This window comes from Schistocerca serialis, chromosome 1 (genome assembly GCF_023864345.2).
Source record: "Schistocerca serialis cubense isolate TAMUIC-IGC-003099 chromosome 1, iqSchSeri2.2, whole genome shotgun sequence".
Classification (NCBI taxonomy): Eukaryota; Metazoa; Arthropoda; class Insecta; order Orthoptera; family Acrididae; genus Schistocerca; species Schistocerca serialis.
The window spans coordinates 711,190,727-711,202,320 of NC_064638.1; the positions used below are offsets into that span (position 1 = coordinate 711,190,727).

The following is an 11,594-nucleotide window of genomic DNA, read 5'->3' on the forward strand; positions in this document are numbered from 1 at the left end:
GCACAGTTGGCAAAAAAAAGAAACAAAAATCTTTTAATAGTATTTTCGAACAAGGTCTATTACACGTGAAACAAACCATTTACTTTTTCTACTGGGAGCAAGACCGACCATCTAATTGGCTGCAAATATGAATAGTGAAAAAGTTAACCGTTGCTCATCATATTCAATATTTGAAAGAGAGCCTTGAACAGACTGGCGGAACAGCATTGCTGAAATGACTTACCCAGACAAATTTATAGCTAATCACACACGTAAGTATAACAAAAGGAAACAATCACATAATTCTCCCACTCCTTGTCCCACCCTGGTCATACCCTAAGAAGCCGGGAATTTTCTGTGTTTGAAAGATTGTATCATACTTAATTCTTTCAGTTTGATATCATAACGAAGTATGACCATGATCGTGCTCTTAACTGATTACTGTGGTAGTAAGGAACCATGTTTTCAAGAGCTCTAGTCTGATCAACGAATGGAGGAGAAAGGACGATGGCCAGAGGGGGTGTTGAACCGTGGTCCTCCAGGGCCACCTCGCTCGTTGTGATCAATGTCGTTGATCTACATCAACTGAATGTTCTGCCTCCAGTGGAGGAGCATTGGACAAACATTCTGTTATCTGGCTGGCATAGTGCTGAAATCAAGGTGTCTAGTTTCTCTAATCATTCACCCAAGGATTCATTGATGCACACAGATTTATGCAGGAACAAGTCGCTCGTAGGATGATATTTTCATTCTGCAGCGGAGTGTACGCTGATACTTCCTGGCAGATTAAAACTTTGTGCCGGACCGAGACTCGAACTCGGGACCTTTGCCTTTCGCGGGCAAGTGCTCTACCATCTGAGCTACCCAAGCACGACTCACGCCCCGTCCTCACAGCTTTACTTCTGCCAGTACCTCGTCTCCTACTTTCCAAACTTCACAGAAGCTCTCCTGCGAATCTTGCGGAACTAGCACTCCTGGAAGAAAGGGTATTGCGGAGACATGGCTTAGCCACAGCCTGGGGGATGTTTCCGTCCGGCACACAGTTTTAATCTGCCAGGAAGTTTCAAGTCGCTTGTAAATTGGACGCTATCAGATAAAATACTCACAGGTGTGAGTCTGTCGGGAAAGTACCCACTGAAGAGCCAAAGAAAATGGTACACGTGCCTAATATCGTGTAGGCCTCCCGTGAGAACGCAGAAGTGCCGCAACGCGACGTGGCATAGGCTCGACTATTGTCTGAAGTGGTGCTGGAGGAAACTGACACCATGCATCCTGCAGGGCTGTCCATAAATACGTAGGAGTACGAGGGGGTGGAGATCTCTTCTCACCAGCACGTTGCAAGGCATCCAAGACATGCTCAATAATGTTCATGTCTAGTTTGGTGGTCAGCGGAAGCATTTAAACTCAGAAGAGTATTCCTGGAGCCTTTCTGTAGCAATTCTGGACGTGTGGGGTGTCGCATTGTCTAGCTGGAATTTCCCAAGTCCGGCGGAATGCACAATGGACATGAATGGATGCAGGTAATCAAACAGAATGCTTACATACGTGTCACCTGTCACCATATGGCATGATGAGTCCATTGGTTTATGAGGTTGTTTCTGTACCCGTACACATCCATCCACTCGATACAATTTGAAAGCCGGCCGGGGTGGCCGAGCGGTTCTAGGCGCTACAGTCTGGAACCGCGCGACCGCTACGGTCGCAGGTTCGAATCCTGCCTTCGGCATGGATGTATGTGATGTCCTTAGGATAGTTAGGTTTAAGTAGTTCTAAGTTCTAGGGGACTGATGACCTTAGAAGTTAAGTCCCATAGTGCTCAGAGCCATTTGAACAATTTGAAACGAGACTCGTCCGATCAGGCAACGTGTTTTCAGTCTTCAACAGTCCAACGTCGGTGTTGGCGGGCCCAGGCGAGGCGAAAAGCTTTGTGTCGTGCAGTCAGCCCATACCAATGCTGTTTCCTTGAATGGTTCGCACGTTGACACTTGTTGATGGCACAGCATTGAAATATGCAGCAATTTGCTGAAGAATTGCACTTCTGTCTCGTTGAACGATTCTCTTCAGTCGTAGTTGGTCTCGTTCTGCAGAAACTTTTACCAGCCGCAGCGGTGTCGGAGATTTGACGTTTTACCGGATTCCTGACATTCACGGCACACTCGTGAAATGTTCGTACGGGAAAATCCTCGCTTCATCGCTACCTCGGAGATGCTGTGTCCCATCGCTCGTGCGCCGACTATAACGCCACGTTCAAACTCACTTAAATCTCGATAACCTGTCACTGTAGCAGCAGTAACCGATGTAGCAACTGCGCCAGACACTTGTTGTCTTATATAGGCGTTGCCGAACGCAACCCCCTGTCATGGCTGTTTACATACCTTTGTATTTGAATACACATGCCTATAACAGTTTATTTGGGTCTTCAGTGTAATACTGCTAGTGGTTTAAGCTGAATGCTTAAATCCTTCAAAGTTCTTCGAAAGATTCTGCTAAACTGTATTTGAGTTTTTTTTTATCGGCGTTGCATTTATGTCGTCAGATTTAACATTACCACGTACAACAATGCAGTAGCAACACTAGCTTTCCTGAACCTGCCACTAGCACGGTGTTCGGAACAGCGAAATATAAACTGGCTGCACGATCTGCGAGCCCAGAATTAATGCCATCTGTGTTTTGTCCGTACTGCAAAGAATTATCGATAATTTCGCAGGAAGGTAAACGCTGCGGTTCTCCCTTTTCGGCGTTGCTAACCAGAGTGTTAGGGAGGGTCACATGCGAAGGCCACGGGAGAGACTTCCAGAGGTAGCAGGCGTGGCGAACCAGATTCCCCTGGTTGCGTCACCGGTGCTCGCTCTGCCAGTCAGGGATGTCCTTAGCGCCTCCAGCGGGGATGGAGGGGCAGCGGACCACTATAAATGGACCGGGTAGCCACCAGTTGGTCAGTCGTCGACAAGCCTCTCTAATAACACAGTCATGGCTCTCCAGGTAAGGTGGCCAGCGGCAAGGCTAGGAAACCTGAAGACTGCTGCAACAAAATTTCCATTACGTATGTAGAGTATACCTACAGGAATTCTCAAATTGGAGGCAAAAGTAGTAATTTACCTCTACGTTAATTAAGAGAGACACTCAATCGTAGTAAACAGCCCATTTCACCTAAAGAAAATGCCCAATAGTACGTTTCACCTTTTAATATTTTTAATTATTGTGAATGTAGTAATTAAGGAAAGGCCCTATGAGACTCTGAGTTCCATAGTGGACCTTTCATACTACCAAACTCATTGCTTATGACTCCTTAACTAGCTTCATTCCCGCTATTATTTTTCGGTTTAATCACGTCTACGGCGTTGTTACCTTTTTCAATTTCCCAGGAGATACTTCTTTCATACATATGACACTTCATTATATTACCAAGTCTGTTGTCATTGAAGACCTCTTCCCAAAAACGTACACTGTATATTACACTTCTGGGGCAGCATCAGTATGATTACTAAAGACAGGATTGTGCTTGCTTTTCACGCCATGAATTTTCATCGCAGTTTTTTCCTTCACTGTCAACCACATAGCTTAGAGTCGGCCACATCAGATATTATTTCTCTCTCTTGCTTCCTTTTAGCCACGTCGTCTCCGTACAGTTTTTACGCTTTTCTTCTTTTATGTGTTGCGACGTCATTACAGTGAGGAAAAACGGTGATCCAGAAAATGTTGGTTTTTGGTTCTCTTTAACGTACGTTTTCAAGCAACCGCTGAAGATAAAGAAAGCTGAAATCAGCTGTTTACATCCTTGAGCTTTCGCTGCTATTCTGAGTCAGCTGTTCTCCTTGTCCATGCGCATTAGCTCTTGTTCTGCCTATTGTAACTATTTCGAAGTTCTGCGAGGCTAAAAAGTAAGTACCGTGAGCAGCAAACTACCATATCCGGTGCTCATTTTACGATGTTCTTTATCTCATCCTTTATAAGAGTCATTACTGACTGGCACCGCAGGTTTGCACTTTTTGCCTTATTTTGGTCAAGATTTAAAACATGCCTTTCTTCTTTAACGTCTACTTTAGTAACTATGTATTCAGCGTGTACCTCTTATTCAGTGGGCTTCACTTCGATTCCTGATACTGACAAGGATTTTTCGTTGATGAAGGGAAAAGAATGAGAAGCGTTCATCATCACCAGGATAATTGAAGGGGGAGTAGCGGCTCTAGTTTTCAAAACTTAGTGTTAACATCTCGGAGACCAGTATGCCCCTCTACGCATTCTTAGAATTACGGCCCTTGCAGAGAGTGACGCAGTGTGGGTCGTCAATGAGGGACAATGTTGTGAGAGCTGATCGCGTAGTTGAGTTGGCTCTTTTTTTCATATTAGCAAGAACCTTTTCAGATCCACAGACGACGTAAATGGATTTTACGATTTCATATCCTCCATTATCGATCAACTCCTGGAAAACTTTTGTAATATCTTCCGAGAACACCAACCATCGCTGCATCTAACTTGACTATAGTTTTGTAAAACGTCCATCTGAAGGTAACAGCTGTACGATTTCTCAGCAACCCGGTTACTCTTATTTTACGATCTTTGCGGCTGGAGATAATATTGAAGGTAAAACAAAGCAACTTTTCTATAAAAAAAAATTCTGAAGGAGTAATTCTGAAAGAAAAGCTTGTTCTAGGGTCAATTGGTAAAGGTGAGTTCGAAAATTACTTTCATTTCATTCTATCATGTCAGGATATTTGACAAAATAGGCTCTCATATTATAAAATTTAGGTAATTTAAGGAGAAATATTAATAAAATTTCAATCAAGGTCTGTATTTTTATAACAGTTGTTTCATTTTTTGCCATGTACTAAAACTACTAAAACAGTTGCTATACAAACGTTATGAGAAGTATTCTGATACATTTCATTTTCAAACTTTCACTTCTTTAACAAGTTTCTTGGGGTGGCCATTCTCGCAGTATCTGTATATAAATTACAATATTTCAAAGGAAAATAGACGTCTGCATGCTGCACATTGTTTTCTTTATTTTAGGGGGTGTGTCCAGACGCGTTTCGCCTTAGTTGCAAGGCATCTTCAGTGGATGTCCTGAAATACAAGTCGATTTTTTCTTTTGCACTTACAGTTTATCGTTTTCACGTATAGGTTATAGATTTAAAACAGTTCCCAGAGGTATTTAAAGTAATATGGAGAAGTATTTACTTTTTGATTTCTTCACAGAAACATCATCTTTATTGTCCCTCTTCATCAACCAGCAATAGTCGGCCACCATACTTTTAATTCCATCGTCCTTATGACCTTTCCTCTAGCCCCTTAAAGTCCTGGTGGCAGCGTTCTAGTTGTTCTTTACTATAATGTCCAAGATTTTCTGGGAAGTGGTCAATATGTGAGTATAGGAATTAGTCTTTTGCACTTGTGTTACGAAATAACTTCTTGAAATATTCCAACATGGTCTCGACAGTTTCCTTGTACTTTGGATGTTTTGTAGTCCGCAGAAATTTTTCAGTAACAAACTTGAGGCATTCCATGCATCTTCTTTTATAAAATTCATTAAATTCTAAGGTACATGATCATTCATCAGTTTGTGAACTTGAGGATGAACAAAAATTCTAGCATCAAATTTCGTACAAAGGTAATTAAAGCAGAATCTATCTCGTGGAAGAATTTGCACACACTTCTTTATCAAACTCAGTTTGATGTGTGGTGATAGAGGTAATATTTTTAATGGGTTACAAGTATCTCACACAAGAATTCATTAAAGCGAGGCAAAAATTATCTCCAATTCAGTCAAACATTTCCACTCCAATGTGTTTTACTTTCTCAGGTTCTCTCTCACACAGAAAGATGACGGTATTTTCGTGATCCTAGTTTACTGTCCTAATAAAATACCTATAACTCAGAATAAAATAAATTTATTTGCTTATTACATCTGCATATGATAGGACGCTGAGAACAGCTTTGAAATAAGCATAAAAAGTTAAGTACACATATTTCTTTTCAGCTATCTAATATCGTGCAGACTGGTGTTGTCTGCGAATCTCGTCGCTGTGAAACACTGTGTTGTGTTTTGCAGGTGCTGCTGTGCGCATGCGCGCTGCTGGGAGCGGCCAGCGCCGGCTACCTGGGCGCGCCCGCCGTCTCCTACTCGGCGGCGCCAGCGCTGCGGGGAGCGGCTCTGGGTCTGGGACTCGCAGGTACGGCTGTCACACTATTGGCTTCAAATCCCGAGTCTCCACAGCTGTAAACCGAGGCATCCCGTTCAAAGTTTCCATTCCATCGAATAAACAATACTACACTACTGGCCATTAAAATTGCTACACCAAGAAGAAATGCAGATGATAAACGGGTATTCATTGGACAAATATACTATACTAGCACTGGTATGTGTTTACATTATCACGCAATTTGGGTGAATAGATCCTGAGAAAATAGTACCCAGAACAACCATCTCTGGCCGTAATAACGGCCTTGATACGCCTGGGCATTGAGTCAAACACGATACCACAGCTCATCAGTAGTAGTGACTGGCGTATTGTGACGAGCCAGTTGCTCGGCTACCATCGACCAGACGTTTTCAATTGGTGAGAGACCTGGACAATGTGCTGGCCAGGGAAGCGTTCGAACATTTTCTGTACCCAGAAGGGCCCGTACAGTACCTGCAACATGCGATCGTGCAGGGTTTCGCAGGGATCGAATGAAGGGTAGAGCCACGGTTCGTAACACATCTGAAATGAAACGTCCACTGTTCAAAGTGTCGTCAATGTGAACAAGAAGTAACCGAGACGTGTAACCAATGCCACCTCATACCACCACGCCGGGTGATATGCAAGTATGGCGATGATGAATACACGCTTCCAATGTGCGTTCACTGCGATGTCGCCAAACACGGATGCGACCATCATGATGCTGTAAACAGAACATGGATTCATCCGAAAAAATGACGTTTTGCCATTCGTGCACCCAAGTTCGTCATTGAGTACACCATCGCAGTCGCTCCTGCCTGTGATGCAGCGTCAAGGGTAACCGCAGCCATGGTCTCCGAGCTGATAGTCCATGCTGCTGCAAACGTCGTCGAACTGTTCGTGCAGATGGTTGTTGTCTTGCAAACTTCCCCATCTGTTGACTCAGGGATCGAGACGTGGCTGCACGATACGTTACAGCCACGTGGATAAGATGCCTGTCATCTAGACTGCTAGTGATACGAGGCCTTTGGGATCCAGCACGGCATTCAGTATTACTCCTGAACCCACAGATTCTATATTCTGCTAACAGTCATTGGATCTCGACCAATGCGAACAGCAATGTCGCAATACAATAAACCGCAATCGAGATAGGCTACAATCCGACATTTATCAAAATCGGAAACGTGATGGTACGCATTTGTCTTCCTTACACGAAGCATCACCACAACGTTTCACCAGGCAACGCCGGTATACTGCTGTTTGTGTATGAGAAATCGGTTGGAAACTTTCCTCATGTCAGCACGTTGTATGTGTCGCCACCGGCGCCAACCTTGTGTTAATGCTCTGAAAAGCTAATCATTTGCATATCACAGCATCTTCTTCCTGTCGGTTAAATTCCGCGTCTGTAGCACAACATCTTCGTGGTGTAGCAATTTTAATGGCCAGTAGTGAATAATAACATAAAAACTACTGGGCTGTAAAGAATTCCTTACACTAGTTCACAACCAATTGTAGCACTAATGGAAGTGGAACGTGAAATGTGCAGTATGAAATCAAGGAACGTCGAAAATATTCTCTAGTTTTATGCTCAGCTCTACAATCGTTTGATATGTTCTAACCGTAGAGATGTGTCCTTACTCGCTGTCGTCTTTGGCACGATATAAGTACGTCAAATTTCTTTCTGTACTCCGATCTCATGGAAATGATTTACAGTTCTCTTCACTCGGCAAAATATGCTTACCATTTTTTGGTATCTGTAGGAAAATACAAACGCTGCATTATCGGAAGAATATGTAAATTGACTTGAATAGTATTATCATCTACTACTTTGGTTAGCAGTGACTTAGTGATTAACTACTGTACGATAAATAGTGAAAGAACTATGTAGTATGAGAGAATAACAACTGGGATAAACTTCTGGAGCCTATCACACTGTTTTAATACTCATCGGTAATATTATGAGACAATATGGAATTAAAAAGCTCCGAAGATCTTGTTACTGTTTTGACTATTAATATTGCTATTACAGGATATGTTATTAATTACACATCTATGTTACGTTAGGCCTGCTGGTCCGGTGGTAAAGCACATGGTTTGAAGCCGAAAGGTTGTGGGCTCGAATCCTACTCAGATCTTTAAATGTTCCGTTAGCCTTTAACACAGTTTTCACAATTCACTGATGTGAAGAGTCACCATGAATGACATGTGGTTTGGGTTCCACATTTTCTCCGAAAGGATTACCAGGTTGAGTTAGGGAAACATGTATGCAAAATTGGTTCCAATTGAAACAGATTTTTCAGTCTCTTGAACTACAGGAAATATTATTATTTAATTTGTAGGATCATTTGGTCTCTTGATAGATTAAAATACGTCATGAAACTAATAAATGTTAATGTATCTTGAATGAAATTTTCACTCTACAGCGGAGTGTGCGCTGATATGAAACTTCCTGGCAGATTAAAACTGTGTGCTGGACCGAGACTCGAACTCGGGACCTTTGCCTTCCGCAGGCAAATCCTCTACCAACTGAGCTACCCAAGCACGACTCACGTCCCGTCCTCACAGCTTTACTTCTGCCAGTACCTCGTCTCCAACCTTCCAAACTTTACAGAAGCTCTCCTGCGAACCTTGCAGAACTAGCACTCCTGAAAGAAAGGATATTGCGGAGACATGGCTTAGCCACAGCCTGGGGGATGTTTCTAGAATGAAATTTTCACTCTACAGCGGAGTGTGCGCTGATATGAAACTTCCTGGCAGATTAAAAGCTGTGAGGACGGGGCGTGAGTCGTGCTTGGGTAGCTCAGTTGGTAGTGCACTTGCCCGCGAAAGGCAAAGGTCCCGAGTTCGAGTCTCAGTCCAGCCCACAGTTTTAATCTGCCAGGAAGTTTCAAATGTTAATGTAATACATAGTCCTCAAATTCGTTACAATGCCCACAGGTGCTCCAGTTGGAGCTGCCGCTAGCACTGCTGCAGCTGCGGCAGCTGCAGCAGCTGCCACTAGACTGGCTGCCGCCAGGCTTCCAGCTGCTGGTCTGCCGGCCTATGCCGGAGTCGCTCCTGGCTACGCTGGTGTAGCTCCAGGCTACGCTGGAGTCGCCCCTGGCTACGCCGGTCTGGCCGCTGCACGCTACGCCGGTCTGGGCCGCCTGGCCGGTGGGCTGCCCGCCGAGCTGGCTGACCCGTACTACGACCCCAACCCGCAGTACAGCTTCAGCTACAGCGTCAGTGACGCCCTGACCGGCGACGCCAAGCAGCAGCAGGAGAGCCGCAGCGGCGACGTGGTCGAGGGCAGCTACAGCCTGGTCGAGCCCGACGGCAGCGTCCGCACTGTGGACTACACGGCCGCACCCGGTGTCGGGTTCAACGCCGTAGTCTCCAAGAGTGCCGCTCCTCCTGGGTCGCCTGCCGCTGCCGCTGCAGCCACTGCGGCCGCCGCTGCCGCCGCCTCCGCTCGGGCTGCTCTTGCTGGTAAGTCCCAACCTCAGCATTTGAGTCCAATCAAAATACGTGTGTGGCTGCACTGCAAGAACAGGGTAATAGTAACGTCGAGTTCATCAGAGACAGCATGTAGTTTCGTTGAGCATTAGCATTTTTGTAAGGAAACACAAAATCTACACCGAGTTCCTTAGATATTGGCTGTTGACAGTTGGAGCAACAGTGATCCATATCTCTCTAAACCAATTACAGCTTTTCAGCAGGCTGTGATATGTCATTATCTGATATCAACATTCTGTCATGCTTGAGTTGCATACTTGCTGACATGACTTATTACTTCCAGCAGGTGCAGTACCAGGTGTTGGAGGCTACCCACTGTCCCCAGCAGCTGCTGCTGGAGTGTATGGCGCGCCCCTCAAGACTGCACATGCTGCTCTCGCCACACCACACGCCAAGGTCCACTACTGATTATCCTACCGGCTAAATCTCTCTGTAAATACGATTGACAATCATGTACAATGAAAATACCACAAAAATGTGAATAAAATGTGTTTATAGTGTTTTATATTTTGTCTTGTCTCATATCATCTGTTTCTGCCCAATGGAGAACACTTACAAAATAATGTTTTTCTTCCATACTTGTTGCCTTACCCACAAAAGAATTGTAGAAGTTACCAGTCCTGGTACAGAAGAGCAAGATATACATGTTCATTTGAAAATCTACGATTTCTTCCTGCGGGCCACTAGTGATGTAGAGAAGAAAAACTAAAACTAAAAGCTCCGTCCGAGCAGGTCTCGGAAGACCCAATGGTACTGACCGACCGCTATGTCATCCTCAACCCACAGGTGTCACTGGATGCAGACGTGGAGAGGCCTTTGGCCAGCACCCTGCTCTCCAAGTTGTAGTCAGTTTTCGTGACCAGAACCGCTATTTCTCAGTCCAACATCTCCTCAGTTTTCCTCACAAGGTTTGAGTGCACCCCACTTGCCAACAGAGCTCGGCAGACTGAGCTGTCACCCATCTGAGTGCTAGCCAAGCCCGACAGTGCTTAACTTCAGTGATCTGACGGGAACCGGTGTTACCACTGTGGCAATGCCGTTAGGAGAGAGGAAAAAGACAGGTGTAATAGTTCTTGAAGCTAATCTAATAAACATGGAACTAATATTTTGTGTTGTCATAGAACTTACACATCGTAATGCCATGAATACAAATTCCAGCTATTTCTCATCAAAGTTTCGTATGAACCGTCGAAATGCCATGAATACAAATTCCAGCTATATCTCATCAAAGTTTCGTATGAACACACTATTTTTACAAAGTGATATCTTTTCTATAGAAAAGTGATGTTTTAACAGTAGAGCTACATCAGTTTAATGATAATTTTTGTGTCATTCTGTTAGTCACTGAGCAAGGTGACCCAATGGTCAACAGACCAGTGTCTTATTTCGGAAGGGGCCGTATTTTGAAACTATGTCAGCCCATGGCAATTTTATTTTTACAGTTTTACTTAATTCAACGAACGACTCAGTTGATCAGTGGATTGTTTTTACGAGTTATGCTACAAACCTCCACACAAATAATTTTTCCTTCGATTGAATCTTTGACATAGCCTCATAACAAGAACCTACATGGCTATACTCTCTCCCTGTGCAATATACTCTTTTAACCGCAAATATACACATTGTTTCAGTTAAGTACAACAGCTTTATTACTTTCTTCTGTACAATTTTACCTCACATCTGTTCCTCAAGCATAGCTTTGCAAATTTCTGGCAGTAATTGCTCCATGAATAACCCATCGTTTCGCAACTGTAGCTTGTACCACGTCATTTAATACCACTCTATCTAGTGTACTCACATGGGACTGCAACTTAACATCGCCAATAACTTAAAAATTGCAATTAGTACAATACTGTCAGTCAATTTTTTACAACATTGTTCCGTCTTGTTTTGAGATAAGTTTTCAAAAGCTCAAATAGTCACTTATTTCTATAGCTTACAGTTATCAATGAAGCTCAA

General features: G+C 43.9%; 1 protein-coding gene across 2 annotated transcripts; it reads left to right on the forward strand.

Moving 5' to 3' along the window:
- The first annotated feature begins 2,932 nt into the window (after positions 1–2,932).
- Positions 2,933–10,140, forward strand: LOC126481077 (cuticle protein 21-like). Of its 2 annotated transcripts, none has more exons than XM_050104569.1 (4): positions 2,933–2,961; positions 6,032–6,152; positions 9,078–9,608; positions 9,919–10,140. In XM_050104569.1, the coding sequence occupies exons 1-4, from the start codon at positions 2,950–2,952 to the stop codon at positions 10,041–10,043; spliced, it is 789 nt and encodes a 262-aa protein (XP_049960526.1). In that variant the 5' UTR covers positions 2,933–2,949; the 3' UTR covers positions 10,044–10,140. The 2 variants fall into 2 exon arrangements, with proteins under 2 accessions (XP_049960526.1, XP_049960537.1); XM_050104580.1 differs by having other exon boundaries at positions 9,922–10,140.
- The last annotated feature ends 1,454 nt before the right edge of the window (positions 10,141–11,594 follow it).

Bases quoted from the DNA above. Each gene is read 5' to 3' on its own strand.
- LOC126481077 (XM_050104569.1), top strand. The intron at 6,153-9,077 runs GTACGGCTGTCA...CAATGCCCACAG, and splicing joins TCTGGGTCTGGGACTCGCAG to GTGCTCCAGTTGGAGCTGCC. The intron at 9,609-9,918 runs GTAAGTCCCAAC...TATTACTTCCAG, and splicing joins CGCTCGGGCTGCTCTTGCTG to CAGGTGCAGTACCAGGTGTT.